Source organism: Marmota monax, unplaced genomic scaffold (genome assembly GCF_021218885.2).
Source record: "Marmota monax isolate L192 unplaced genomic scaffold, Marmota_monax_Labrador192_F-V1.1 WCK01_AAM20220418_F8-fsc00015, whole genome shotgun sequence".
In the NCBI taxonomy this organism is placed as follows: Eukaryota; Metazoa; Chordata; class Mammalia; order Rodentia; family Sciuridae; genus Marmota; species Marmota monax.
The window spans coordinates 223,070-238,850 of NW_026692194.1; the positions used below are offsets into that span (position 1 = coordinate 223,070).

The 15,781-nt window shown below is 40.4% G+C and overlaps 1 protein-coding gene across 1 annotated transcript in view; it reads right to left on the reverse strand.

The window, feature by feature from the left end:
* Antxr1 (ANTXR cell adhesion molecule 1) overlaps window positions 1–15,552 on the reverse strand; it is a 226,772-nt gene extending 211,220 nt beyond the window's left edge. The window contains exon 1 of the mRNA XM_046422452.2: window positions 15,025–15,552. Coding sequence (XP_046278408.1) covers window positions 15,025–15,176 — 152 coding nt within the window. The 5' untranslated portion in view covers window positions 15,177–15,552. The remainder of the gene's footprint in view (window positions 1–15,024) is intronic.
* Between the last annotated feature and the right edge of the window lie 229 nt (window positions 15,553–15,781).

Genomic DNA, 15,781 nt, shown 5'->3' on the forward strand with positions numbered 1-15,781 from the left:
GACGGATTGTTCACGTGTGCTAAAGAGGCTGTCAACTCAACACTTATTGAAAATACTAATAAGACCTACTTTTGCTGAAAAGGTTTTCATGGTCATTACCACTTCTTTTATGTGACAACTATTATAAATGTCTTTTTAAAACTTGATTTGCTTTTTGGATGATAATCTCTTGATGAAAATGATCTGTCTTCTCCTTTCTAGAAGAATGCATATCTATTGGAAATGCTTTCATATTTTCTTCACTTGCAAGTGACACTTGGTTAGGTACACCTGTTAGTCCGTATTTCCACCAGAATAATTTTACCCATTGTAAAAGATGAATTTTATCAATCACACTTTCTCTCCTTTTAACACTGAAGAGTTTTTGTAGGGCATTGTTTTCTTCTCATGTATGATTCTTCTTTAGTCCTTAAAATAAAAAATGTACACCAGGAAATATTTTATTATTTAGTCTCTTAAAAATTAATTAATTTCAATTGTTACTTGGTGAGTCTATTCAATCTGCATCTTCTTAGCATTATAGTCTTTTATCTAAAATCAGAAAAATTCTCTTTGAATGTTTCTTCTAGACTATATTTCCACAATGAAAAATATACAGTAACTTTGAATATCTCTTTTTGTCATTCTCTATGTATCATCTTCTCTCTCATCACTTTTATCTAACTAAATCAGTTTCCTGTTCAAATTATGAGAATTCCTCAAATGTGCCTTTATCATTTATTTCATTTTCTGCATTGCCATCTGCTCTTGACTGCTTCTCAGGTGACTTTAAAAATCCACTATCTTATTTTATACTTCCTGAATTGTTCTAGGTTTCCTTGTCTTCTCATTTCATATTTTAATGTGTTTCACAGTTTTCTTGTTTTATTTAACCTTGATGAAATCACATGGTTCTATAATTTGACCTTTTTTTTCACTACTGAAAATGCTTTCTATTAATACATTCTTCTTTTACCTCAAGAGTTTTGTTTAATCACTTACTTTACTAAAATTTTGCGGGCTCTATTGTTAATCCTTGTATATGATAGGTGTCACTGAGCTCCAAACTATATTTGATATGTACATATGTATATGCATATCATTTGATATGTATGTATCTAATATACATATATTTATATGTGTATATGTGTTATATTGTTTCTTTGCATCATCTCATACTTATATACTTCTCCAAGAACTTAATCTAGGGAATGGGCATTGGTCTTGATGACTAAGTGAGTTTATGTTGTTTTATCAATCAGGGGAGAATGGGGAATGCAACAGAATTGTGGATTATTTCCACAAAGGAACTTTTTCCTTGCAATGTTTATTTGTTTTGGAAATGGATACACCATTCTAGCTTGCCATATGTAGGGCTTTCTTTTTTTTTTGTGTGTGTGTGTGTGTGTGTGTGTGGTCTCTACCCCAGATTCACATTGCACTGTACTGAGGCTAGGGCCTCATTCCTTATCCCCATTGTAGCCACATAATCAAACACAGGATTCTCCCATTCCTCAGGAGGCCCAGGGTCTATGGGAGGGACTCAGTAATGCTGGACAGAGTCACTCTCATGAAGATTCCTGGTGTCCACAGGTGTCTCCTCTGTGGTTTAACTTCCCCTTCTGCCATCCAACGCAGCTGTTTCTTTATAATGAAGCACAATGGCAACAGGGCTTCCTGGGGATGGTCTTGTCCCTCTTGTGTCCCACTATTTACTTCAAACTTACTTACAGATTTGGGGCTGTTCTTGAAACTCTCAACTTGAAAGTCTTCTTTTTAAATTTTTTTATTCTTATTTGTTATATATGACAGCAGAATGCATTACAATTCATATTACATGTATAGAGCACAATTTTTCGTATCTCTGGTTATATACAAAGTATATTCACACCATTTGTGTCTTCATACATGACTTAGAGAAATGATATCCACCTCATTCCACCACGTTTTGTACCCCCTTGCACCCTCCCTTCCCCTCCCTCCCTTTTGCCTTATTTAGAGTTCGTCTAATCTTCCCATGCGCCTCCTTCCAACCCCACTATGAATCAGCCTCCTTATATCAGAGGAAACATTCAGCATTTGGTTTTGGCTAACTTCACTTAGCATCATATTCTCCAATTCCATCCATTTACCTGCAAATGCCATGATTTTATTTCATCTCACTACAGTCAGAATGGCAGCTTAGAATACAAAAAACAATAAGTGTTGGCGAGGATATGGGGGGAAAGATACACTCATACACTGCTCGTGGGACTACAAAATGGTGCAGCTAATATGGAAAGCAGTATGAAGATTCCTTGGAAAACTGGGAATGGAACCACAATTTGACCCAGCTATCCCTCTCCTTGGTCTATAGCCAAAGGACTTACAAACAGCATACTACAGGGACAAAGCCATATCAATGTTTATAGCAACACATTTCACAATAGCTAAACCTAAATTCACATCTAGATTGGTTGCAGAACCAACCTAGGTATGCTTCAATAGATGAATGGATAAAGAAAATGTGGTATATATACACAATGGAATATTACTCCTTGAAAATCTTTTTCTCCGTGTTTTTCATAACTTGGCAACAGAATTGAAAGTCAACTCTGATTGACCTCCTTCAGACTCAGTCCACTGTTTTGCTTTCTAGTGTCGTTTCTTATAAGTGTTTTGCACGTCAGTGCCACCATCCTATGGACATCAGCTTCCCCTGGACACATCCTAAGATCTTCTCTTTGGGGAGAATGGGTCAATTTTAGGTGATAATGGGGGACAAAGGAGGGAGAAGCTGTCTATGCTTAGCTTCTTTTTCCAAAGTTGCAAACTTTCTCATTTTCATTGAGCCCCTTCTATTCAATTTTAGTTTGGGGGCTTACATGATTCCCTGAAATAACACTTCCAAAAGTCATCAAGGCCTTTATTTCAGCTAAAACATTTTAGTTCTTATCTTGCTGGACCTATTTAGAGTGTGCTATTTATTGATTCAGCCAGCTGATTTTTGAGTACCTAGTAGGTTCTTAGTAATGTACAAAGATTGATAATTACAACATTTTCCATGTACTGAGTACTCACTAAGCAGCAGGAATTGTTCTAGGCACTTTATATTCATTGCCATGTCATCATCACAGTTAGCATTGTGACCTGCTCTGTTCTGAGCAGGACCCTATGCAATACATACTACTGTTGCCCTTTTTACAGATGAGAAAACTGACTTCACAGAGAAGCTAAGTACACATTGAGAAGCTCAAGGACACACAGCTATTAAGTGGTAGGATTGGGATTTGAACTCTTTTTTCTTAAGAGTTCATACTCTTGGTTCCAAACACTGTTCATAAAGTCTTCCTGATGTGGAACTCTGTGCTCTTAACCACTGTGCAATGCTGCCCTCGTATGGAGGGGTCAGGAAATGTACAATTACGTTCAGTGTTGGGTCTGAGATAGTGAGCAGTACCAGAGAATTTTCACTAATTATTATGGGAATTTGGGAGTGGGGATTCCAGGAAAAGTTTAAAATTGGGCCACTTTAATGGCACTGGGAGTGCTGACATAGCTCCCCATTTTAATGGAACAAAGTATGCAAGGTGCCTTCAATCCTCCTCCCTTTTATTTCTTTGATATTTTGTATGACAGTTAATACTCAGGAAGACCATTTAATTTAAAATTCAAATGGAGACACTTCTGAGAATTAAAGAGGGCATTGTTAATTACTCTGGGACAATAAGAATAAACCATTGCTGTCATGGACAAATCAGAAAGTTTGGCTGTCCTGTTAACAATGATCTTTATACCTCACATTTATTTATGCTTAGTATGATCCATGGTGACTATGACTGTTGGAAACTTACACTCAAGATTCTTCACTTTTATTTTCTACGTTTTCTATAAACCTAATATTTTCATTATTTTTATGTAGTGGGTAGTGGCAGAATGGTTATGATTCTGATCACAATCTTTATGCCATCAAATGTTGGGAAAGCCATATTCCAGAGGGATCCTACAGGTACTTATTAATCAGGGGTTCATCTTATTGCATATCTGGGATGAGGAAAAGAAGATAAGGTCACTGGAAGAGACACTGGAGGACAAACCCTGGAGTTTTCCATGTCCATTTCTCTCTTTTAAAAATGTTTTTATTATTGCACTGTAGTTATACATAATAGTGGGGTTCATTTTGACATAATCATACATGGATGGAATAATTTGCTCCATTTTAGTCCCCAGTACTTCTACTTTCCCTCCCATCATCCCTTCTTGGTTTCTCTTCCTTTATTTTCTTCTCCATTTCTTGATAATGTACCACTGCACTGCTTATTATGGGATATGAGTTATATGGGGCTGTGAAATTCTGAACATGGAAGGGATTTTTTTTTTTTTAATCAGGGATTGAACTCAGAGCCACATTCCCAACCCTATTTTGTATTTTATTTAGAGACAGGTCTCACTGAGTTGCTTATTGCCTTGCTTTTGCTGAGGCTGGCTTTGAACTTGTGATCCTCCTGCCTCAGCTTCCTGAGCAGCTGGGATTACTTGCGTGCACCACCTTGCCTGGCCAGGGAAGGGATTTTGAATAAAGATGTAATGTGGGAGGGGGCTGTTTTTTCTTAACTACTTTTGGAACACAGGGAGCCCACAACTAATGATGGGAGGGGACCCATTAGGAGTAATCTTATCAAAGGATAAGTGGGTACCACCTAGGTAAGGATGGGAGCAGTGGTGAAGGGCATCACAGCTAGTGGCAAGAAAATGCACGGGTTAGTTTCAGAAACTGCACAGTAGTTTCATTAGAAATTGCAAAGGTGCAGGAAGTGGTCAGAGATGAAACTGGGAAACACACAGTGGACCGAGCAATAAGGGTCTTGCATATTTATTAAGAAGTTTATACTTTAACTGAAAAAGTTTCATAGGTGTTTAAAGGCCAAGAGGTGGGGCTTGGAGAAGATGGTATTGAGCTTATATTTATGTTTTAAAAGATCAATTTGGGACCAGTGCCAAGAATACAAAATATGGAGAGGGGTTAAGAAAGGAGGCAAAGAGAGTTGTTTTGAGAATGTTTCAGTAAACTAGGAAAACATGGTGGAGATAAGGCACCGAGAAGCCAGAGAATGGGTATTCCAGGGCAGCTGTGGGAGTTGACATGGTCAGGCCTTGCAGAGTGATAAAGAGGAGTACTGCCCCGGTTTATGGTGCCACCAAGACTAGGAATAGAGAAGGAAAGGACTGTGGGGGGGAACTCCTAGATGAGCACCCTTCTTTTGAAAAGCGGTCCCTCCTGGTACCAGGGTTCAGTTCTCCACCGGATCTCTACCCCCCTCACTGCTCTGACTGCTTCTTCTCAGCTCTGAATAATGAAGCTTCTTCTTTTACCCAGACAATTCCTGTTGGCAAGTCCTCTGGGCTGGACCTTGGCCATCTTCCTCTTCAAACTGCATCTCTTCCTGACATTTTAAAATCCTGATAATATCTTGATATTATTTATTAGCCATACCCACATTCTCAACTACTGCCCTTGGGCTAACAACATTCAAGCCTTTATTTTCAGTTCCAACTCACTAATCCAACCGCCTACTCAACGTCTCCACCCAAATATCCTGCATGTTCAGACTCAGCATGTCCATACCAAGCTTTTTCCCTCTGAAACATGCTCCTTACTGCCCCATTTGCTCTCAGTAAGTCGCTCAAGTCCTATCGCTACTCTGTATAAAGAGCTTCCAATTTCATTTATTCTTTTCTCCACATCCTCACTACAAGAATAGGTGATACCCACACAGAGACACTTGCCTTCTCTGTCTTTACAAACTTGCATCCCAAAACATACTTTCGTTGGGATAAAATCCAAACCCTCTCCAGAGTCGCACTCATATCACAGAGAAGAAGATATGTCACCTACCTTTCCTATATGTTTATAATCTGACAAAATCCTGTTCAATGTCACCTCCTCTATGAAGCCTCCTAAATCCCCCTCATATCAACCAAAATTATTTTAACAACTGTTTCCCCAATGCCTGTCTCTTCCACTAAGCTAAGAGCTCCTTGAGAATCAGGATATGTCTCTCAAGCATTTTGTAATTCCACAAGTCCAGCACAGTATGATAAATACCAAGCTGACATGATGTGTTCCTTACCCTAGACTCCTTAAAATCTAAGGACCACACTGTTTCTCTAGGGGCAATTACCACCACCACCATGACCACAAACATCATCATTACCATCGCCACCACCATTACCCCATCACCACCACCACCACTGACATCTCTTACCACCATCATCATTATCATTCCTATCACCATCACTACCATCACGATCATCACTACCATCACCATCAATATCACCACCACTACTGTCACCAGTGCTAACATCATCATGAATAGCCTCATCATCCTTACCATCATTATCATCACTAGCACCATTACTACCATCACCAGTATCTCTATCTTCATCACCATCTATCACTTGGCACACAAGTGCCAAATAATTTCTTGAAAGGCTTTAATTTTATTTAATCCTTACAACACTTCTGTGAGCATACATTAAAATGCCTATTATATTAATGAAAAAAAAAACACCTGAGTTTCAGAGAGACTTAAATAATCTGCCAAGCTCATAATGCTTGGTGAATGATGGAGCTGACACTTGAAAATGGAAATACCTAATACCAAAGCTGTTCCTCTGAACTCCTATGTTTGAGGCTCTGTTCATCGCCATGAAGCACCAGAGTACAGTCCATGCCTGGAGTCTTGTCAGAAAGGGAGCAGAAATCTGTCCAAGTTAGTGAACAGCGTGGTTTACATGTGTATGCAGACGTGGTGGGACCTGGTGACACTGAAGAGCAAAGCACAACCTACCTGTAACCTTGTCTTTTCTTCCTCTATATCATGTTGAGCTCCTCTTACCACAATCTAAAATAACATCTCTCTGGGCACAGTGGCACATGCCTCTATTCCATGCAACTTGAGTGGCTGAGGCAAGAGGATCACAAATTCAAGGCTGTCCTCAGCAGTTTAGAGAGACCCTCAGCAACTTAGCAAGACCCTGTCTCTAAATAAAATATTTAAAAAATGGCTGGGGATGTGGCTCATTGGTTAAGTGCCCCGGGTTCCATTCCTGGTACCAAAAATAAAAATAAAAGCAAATGCAAAGGCATTTATGTATTGGTTATCACAATGACTAGAAGGCTAATGGTACTCGGAAAGCAAGGATCAGAGAGGCTAAGCATCCTCCAGTCCTTTCTAGTGAAAAACTATCTCACTGAATAGCCAACAACACCCACTTGGAGAAACACTAGTTGGAGCCCAGACACTTGATTCAACTCTGAGTCAGTCTCTTAGTATATGGGCATCCTTCTTAGTTCAGCCGCTACAGCATTTAAGGGCTTCTTTCCCTCCCCGGCCTGTCAAATTCCCTCACATTCCATCAACTATGGAAAAAGAGATTCTTATCTTTCACAAATATTCATGTAAACTTAGGTGGCAGAGAAGCACTTCTAATCTCTCTTTCAACCTTTCATTTAATCTAATTTATCCCCTACCCACTGCACTGAATGTTTCACCTGAAGTAGGGAAGGTTGGGGAGAGGAGGAAATGAACAGGAGGCATCACATTCCAATCCTGGGCAGATGTGAAGTCTCATGTCTGACAGTAATTCCAGACTGATGAAGAGAGCCAAGACATAGCTCCAAATTGACCTTTTTTCCAGAAGTCTTACCTCTTCCCCTATCTCTATGATTATTTCTTTCTTGCTTACTCAGGTCATAGCAGTGTATAATTATGTTTGCAGTAGAGGCATTTCATGCCCACTCATTTCTGGCTTTCCTTTTCTTTTGGACACATCTCTTTGGTCCCTTTCCATAGGATGAGGCCATGTGAACTAGTTCTGGCCAATGGGCTGCCATTTCTGGCTGGAGCATCTCCCTGCCAACAAGGCATTTTCCAGCATTTTCTTCCTTTGCAGCTGGATGGTGAAACAGGTGCCAAGAAGGAGTCTCTGTCAGCCTGGCTCCCAAAACAACCACGAGGAGCCCCTGTTCTACCCCATCAAACATGGAGCATATCCAAAGAATAAACTTTTCCTGTTTTACTGAAATTGGGCCTGTTTGTTACCACAGCATAACCTCACCAACTCTGATTGTCTCAATGTTTGTTTGTTTCTTTGTTTATATTTTGGGTACCGAGGATTGAACCCAGGGCACTTGACCACTGAGCCTCATCCCCAGCCCTATTTTGTATTTTATTTAGAGACAGGGTCTCACTGAGTTACTTAGCACCCTGCCTTTGCTGAGGCTGGCTTTGAACTCGCAATCCTCCTGCCTCAGCCTCCTGAGCTGCTGGGATTTCAGGTGTGCACCACCAAGCCCGGCTGGTTAAATGTTCTTTGGCCTATTCGGATTCTTCATCTTAGTACAGAGATTGTGAGTCAGAGAGGCTTGGGGCTGAGCCTTGATTTCACCACTGAGAGTGGCCTGGGCTAGCTTCCCTAAACCTCATTTTCCTCATGTGTGAAATGGTGATCGTGACTGTATAGATATTATGAGAACTGCACAGACTAAATGGTGAAATGTTACCAGACATTGTTTGCATCAAGTATTGTGTTATACCTATCTTTACTGTTGTCCACTCCTAAGTTCAATATTGAGATGTATTTACACTAAATGAATGGAAAGAATCAGTTGAGTCAAACTGAAGAAATCTCATTACTTTTTCAATATGACCCTGACACATCAGAAAACCATGACAAGTAATGCCCAAATACCTTCTTTCTCTTTTGGTACAGAATCATGAGTGGGAGAAGTGAGATCCATTCTCTTGCTCCCACACCAAAAATGGATACACGTTCTAAATTAGCATGAAGCAAATCTCATTTGCATTTATGTGACAGCCAAGTCTCCTTAAGGGATGCCAAAGGTCTTTATTCCTAGACCACTAGGAGTCCTTTAGCATTTGGAGATAATTATAGGTTATCTTAGGACGGATGTCTTCTTCCAGCACTCCTGGATTCTATTCTCAGCTTGACATTGAGTTTTACCAGTTCTCCACAGCTAAGGAAAGTAGAGATAATTACTTGGCTGACCCAGACAGAAAAACAAAACACTTTTGCCTTATTTACTTTATTTTTGACCCATATGCCAAACCTTCCAATTTGTGGGAAGTTCTACCAACTATTGCCTGGCCTGATAAGCCTTCTCCAAATCTGGAAACCAATATGTGAAATATTTTTAAAAAATATTTTTTAGTTATAGATGGGCACAATGCATTTATTTTATTCATTTATTTTTATGTGGTGCTGAGGATTGAACCCAGGGCCTCACCCATGCTAGGTAGGCAAGGGCTCTACCACTGAGCTACAACTTCAGCCCCTAGGTGGAGCATTTAGAACTAACCACAGAATCCATCTCAAGACAGAGAAAGAGAGAAATAAAGAAAGAAAGGGAGGGAGGGAGGGAAAAATATCCTGTCCTCTGAAGAATTCTTTTTCTGATGTCTTTTTAAGTTATTATTGCAGCACTTTAAAAGTACTTTCTAATGGACTCGTTTTCCTTCTTCAGAGCCAATTTTGCATTTTCATTATGTTAAGCCATCTTCCAAAGTATTTCTGAAATAAGCTACATCCATGTGTCTTAGCCCACCTGCAAACTTGAGTTTCCCTCTTCCATTCAGATTCAGTCTGAACAATTCACCAACTTATAGGACCTTTAAGTGCAGGATAAACAGATGTCCTAATATACCTCAAGGTCAGCTCCATCACTTCACCCCCCCCCAGATCCTTATAGCATCTGGGTGGGCTGCAGGGGGTCGGAGTTCCTGAAACTTTCAATCAACTGCAGCTGATTTAACAGTGGAGCAGTAGTTCCTCAATTAAGCAATCTGAGCTGCTTTCTGTACCATGATTTACTGAAACTCTGATGCAGGGAATTTTAACTCCTGGAACCCACCCAGTTCCTCCAGTTGTACTGCCATGTGCTTCTCATTATAGCCCAACTGTGCAGGGCAGAGATGAACAGAAAGAACTGGGCTGGGAGTCAGAAGCAGACGTCGTTCTAGTTGTGTCATGATCTAATCCCCGTCCCTGAGCAGGTCACTTAACCCAGTGGGTTGAACAAAGATTTTCTTCTTATCCATAAATTAGGAACAGCAATCCTGCTGGCTCTACCTACCAAAAAAGGTTGTCTCTGATGTCCTCGTAAAGGAGTGTAAGAGTTTGTGAGACTTGCATAAGTTTCAACTCTAAAGAATTTCTTTTGTGAGTAGATAGTTGGGAATCCAGAAGGTATTTTCTCAGAAAAGCAATACTAGACCCGGTAGTGATGTTTCCAGTCTAACACTACAAAAATCTGTCTCATGACCATACCTCTGGGGCATAACACATAGTAAGGGTCCTACAAATCATCACCACCAGGGGGTCACCCAATGCTGGGTGCTGTGGTTGGAAGTCTGGGTGGATGGCAAGATGGGGTGCCTGTGTATGGGGAAAAGAGGTGAAAACTGATGCTGGACAAAAAGGAAAAGGGACTTGGGGCTACCATGGTAAGGAGCACATGGTGAGGCTGTGGGGGGCCTTTTTCAATGTAAGGATTTATTGGGTGCAGGAAAGAAATGACAGGTTTTGACTTTGGAAAGTTCTATAAATAGAGCTGTTCAGTGCCTTCTCCCACCCTGCCACCTCCTCCACTCTCCTGTTCTATTCCCTATGTTCTATTTTTGAAGTCTTTAGGGCATGTATACTATAGCCAGAGTCAAGATGGAAAATCCACTTTCTGCAATTAAGTGTCTAATAGCTCAATTTTTATAAAATAAACCAATGTGTGATACATAAATGTATATTGTAATAACAGAAGGGCCCTGAAGGAGAGGGCCATTTTTGTCCAGGGGTTGGTCAAATGGGTGCACTGATCTTTGCAATCCTGGCCTGGAAGACTTAGAAGAGGCTAACTGCTCCTTTACTGTTTTTCTTCTGGACAGAGGCCTTCCAAATCTGACTTTTCAAATCCCTGATTGAATTCCCAGCAATCTACTTTTCCTGACTATAACAAGAAAAGCATGTTTAAATGAACATGAAATTCCATCAGTATAAAGCCTAGTGCAGCCCAGTCGCCAAAGCTGCTAATAATGCCCTATTGTGTTACTGTGGTGTCCTAGGTTATCATTATGCAGTCTTTGCTCCTGGTTGAGAAAACATGACATTCCATTAAATGCATAATCTGGGTTCCCTCCAAGCCAGAGATGCATCCTGCCTGAAGTCGAAATGAGCTGGGATTCAATGCCATGGAAAAGAGAACCAGTTGCAGGGTTGGGGAGAAGAAGAGAATGGTGGATTCCTTTCCCTGTGATCCACTGGTCTCAGCCTGTAGACAGGGTCTAGGCAGCCAGCAGATCTTAGAAGCCCAAGGAAAAAACGAGTCAGCATTTTTTCCCTTCCTGCTCTGCTGTGGTTGGGTGCTGGACAGCAATGTCTCAGGAGGTTCTAAGACAAAAGACTATATCTTTAGGGACCACCCCAGGAGGCTGTCTGTCCTGGTTGCCTGTTGGCCCATCCCCCAGCTCTGGACTCAACAGTCACATAAATTAGCCTGGCTGGACACATGAACAACCAAATCCTAGCAAGTTTTTATTCAGCACATAGTATCCCTGCCTTCAGGTAACAGGACAACCAAAGGAACTCAAAGTCATCCACCTAAATGTAAAGGTATGTGCCTGTAAAGGTTTCCCTACCCCTTGAGCATTTTGGGGTCCCTAATGTGCTTCAAAAGATCCACTAGCACATTCAAAAATTTATTTCAGGAGTAAATACAAAAGAAGCAACTTCCTGTATAAATAGAGGGGCAAGGAACTCAGCACACTGGTTAGAGACCTTCTTTCTCCACACCTGATTTTTAAAAAAACTAATGTATTTTTGTTGAAAATAAAATTAATATATGCTTATTATAGAAAATTTTAAAAATTCAGAAAAGCATAAAAACAGAAGTTAAAAAATCATGCTTCTAGAGAGAAATACCATTACCATATCAGGTAAATAGTCATACATAAATGTGTTTCATTTTTTACAAAGGTAGAATCAAAATGCATACAATGTTTGGTAACTAACCACATTTTCTCCCTAGAGTATAAACATTGCCTATTTCTCCTAAAATATCTTCCCAGCATGCAAAATATACAATACATATTTAATACTCTGCATATTACATGTCTTACTTAAATCCCCTGTTGTTGAACATTTATGTCATTTTCAACTTTTTATTGCTTTAAACAGCACGACCATTAGCATATGTTTAGGTACTTTTCTGTGACCATTTGGATTTATCTTTAAGATATGGAATTGTTGGATGGAAAAGTAGACCCCATCATATTTTTTAAAGCATATGATATATATTGCCAAATTATCTTCTGGTCTTCAATACAGTAACCACATGTGACTATTTAAATTAACAAATAAAATAAAAATTCACGTCCTCAACCTCCCTAGACACATTTCAAGTGTCAACAGTCACATATGGCTAGAAGCTACCCTATTGGACAACACAGACACAGAACATTTTCATTATCCTAGAAAGTTCTATTGAACAACGCAAGTCTAGAAAGAGGGTACCAATTTATATTTTCCCTAGTAAGATGTGACAGTGCTTACAAGCTGGCCAGTAATGAATATTGTGAATCTTTAAAATTTTTTGCCAACCTAATAACAATTTTATCTTGTTTGATTTTTTTTCCATTTCTCTGATTACTAGTAAAGTTGAACTTTTTTGACTATTTGTTGACTTTCATATATATTTTTCTCCTGTAAATTATGCAGTAAGACTATTTTTATTGAGGTGATGCATGTGTGTGTTTTAATATGTAAATACAATATAGCTGGTATGTATTATATTTATATATAGTTTATACACATAAATATGTATATCATATATTTATATATATATATTTGTGTGTGTATATTTATTTTTCTTTTTTGGTGTTGGGACCAAACCCAGGACCTCCCACATGCTAGGTAAGCACTTTAGCACTAAGCTACGTCCTTTCTGGCCCCTCCACATTTTATATAGTAAGATCATCTTAAGAGAATGATTAATGTTGCAAACATTTCTGTAACTTGTTATTATATCTTATTCATGCCTTTTTATTTATGAAAGTGTAGAATTTTGATATATTCAAATCTGAATTTTTCTTTATGGTTTCTATACTATTATTATACTTTAAAAGCTCTAAACCTAAGATTATAGCAATATTCATCTAAATGATCTTCTAGCTCTTTGATCATTTCATTTTAAACATTTAAATTTTCAGTCCTTCTAGAATTTATTTTGGTGTGTGGTACAAAGTATAAATCTATCCTTTGGATCCCCACACGTTATCAATCCTTTGTCCAAAAAAATTCCCTACTGATTCAAAATTTCACTAAATGCTTATATGTACTTGGATTTCTATTTTTGTCTCTCTGTTCTTTGGCCTTTACCCTCCTGTTTTAATTAACTTGTATTTTTTTAATATTTGGAAAGTATTTCTTTATTATTCATTTCCAAAAATGTTTTATTTCTTTTTACTTGTGTTTTTCCCCTATCAGATAAGCCTAGAACCATTTTGTTAAATTCCAGCCATCACCAAAATAAATTCTTTCAGAACTTAAGACTAAAAAGTTTAATTCACTGTATGAACTGCTTTGGGGAGAACTGATTATCTCTATAGTTTTGAGGCATTCCATTCAGGGAATGGTGATTCTGCCCATTTTGTCAAGTTTTTTCTGTTTGCCCCTCTGAACTAGTTTTCAAAACAACACAAATGCTGATCATCTCTGAGGGTTTTCAGACGGTGTCCCTGAGTCTAGGATCTAGTGCTCCCAGCCACCAGAAGTTAACAAAAGAAATTCCACTTCTTAGTATTGGATTATATTTTCAGTATCCACCTTCTCATAAATCTGCAAGAAAGAGATCTCACTTTTCATCCAAAGAATCTGGAGTTCAAAACAGACTTTACGGAAAAACCAAACTCCAGGGGCAACTGCAAAGCACATTTGGTGTCTAGCTGGCCAGCTTATTTTGCTGGACTCTTTTTCCAATTCCCAAATACTTTCCAGTCTGTGAAATTCATCTCCCTACCGCTGTAACTGCAAGGCGCTCCACTGGTTTTAGTGAGCAGGGATCTTCTCTGAGGGGCTTTTTTTTTTTTTTTTTTTTTTTTTTTTTATTGTTGAAGGTGGTTTTTAACAGATAGCAGGGAGCTTCCCTGAGTGCAGCTTGGCAAGCCTATGGGGAATCTGGGAAGTGTTGAACTGGTCAGAGTTCAGCTCTCCCTTGATCAAAGTCCTGAAGTCTAAACACTCTCCACCTTTAACAAGGAAACCAGGGCTCCAGCACCTCCCTGGTAGCCCACTAGTCAAAATGATCAAGAGCCTGATTTCTCCTCCACCGAGGTTCTCAAGGCAAAGGAGAGAGAGAATTTACCAGGCAGAGGGGAAATGTGGCTGATATCTTATGAGCCAAGGTTGCAACTAAACATCCTGCAATGTACAGGACAGTCTCCACAACAAAGAATGACCAAGCTTAAACCTCAATAGTGTTATGGTTGAGAAACCCTATCTTGCATTTTCATTAAGTGCCCAGGCTGAACATACATTATATTATGGGGGACAAGAAGAATGCATTTTTTGTAGGACACGGTTTTTAAAAAGAGACCATTGACTTTGAAATGCCGAGGTCTCTTTAAAGTGTCTGCAAGTTCTGCCTCTGGCAAGCAAGACTTTCTCAGGAAAATGAGAGGGAGCCTCAGAAACGCAGTGAGTCAATAGCATCCTCCAAGTTTCACGCACGCTCCTCGGTCACAAAGAGCAAGACAGAAAAGAAGTTTGTGCCCCAAACCAGCAGCGTCGCCTCTCCAGCGGGCTGGGGCGGCACAGGAGAGGGATGGGAGGAGCGCTCCCCAACAAAGGCGCAGCACTCGCCGCCACCACCTCCCGTGGTCCCTCTTGGTCCCTTGAGATGCAAGCCTGTCCCAAAGCGACCCTGCCAACCCGCCCTGACCGGGGAGAAAGCATCATCACCAGCTTAGCCTACAGTGAAAGGCTCATGGCACTTACTTGTCCAAAATGAAGTACAGGTCAAATCCCCCGTAGCAGGCTGGACCCCCATCCTCCCTGCGTCCCCCTTGCCCGGCGCAGATAAGCACAAGAGTGGCCAAAGAGAGCCACTTGAAGCCAATGACGAGGGCTTTCTGCTCCACGGTGGCCATGACCCACAGCCCAGGGAGAGAGAGTGGGGTCTTCTTCTCACGCTCCGCGAGCTCGCCACGACCCTCAGGGACACGCCATCCGAGGGCCCCTCCTTTTGGGCTCTTTATTCCCCCTCGCTCCCTAGAAACTCCCCGGAAGCAATTGTCTGGAGGAGTTCAAGGTTTTCCTTCTGGTTTCCGCTTCGATTCTGTTTCTAGGTTTCAGGTTTCAAGAATCTCAATACTGTACTCCGCTTTTTCAAAAAAAAGACCGCTCCGGGGTTCGGACGGTGGGACCGCTCCCCAGGCTGCGCGGAGGTTTTGCAATTGAAGCAGTTCCGTCCTGACGGTTCTTTGTCCCAGATTTTAAGTATTATGGGGTGGTTTTTCAAATTGTTCTTGGTTGGGGCAGTGCTTTGCCTTTTCTCCCTCCCCCTTACCCCCCTTTCTTATTTTTGGAGGAACAAAGTCCAAAGAGTGCCACCTTGTGGCCAGAGATGGCGAAAGCACGCACCGGGGTCCGTGGGAATGTGGCTCAGAAGGGAGCTGGGGAGACTTAAGAGATGCGATGCGGGGTACAAACCTTATGTTCCTTATCATTTTCAGGTAAAGGGCATATGTTTTCT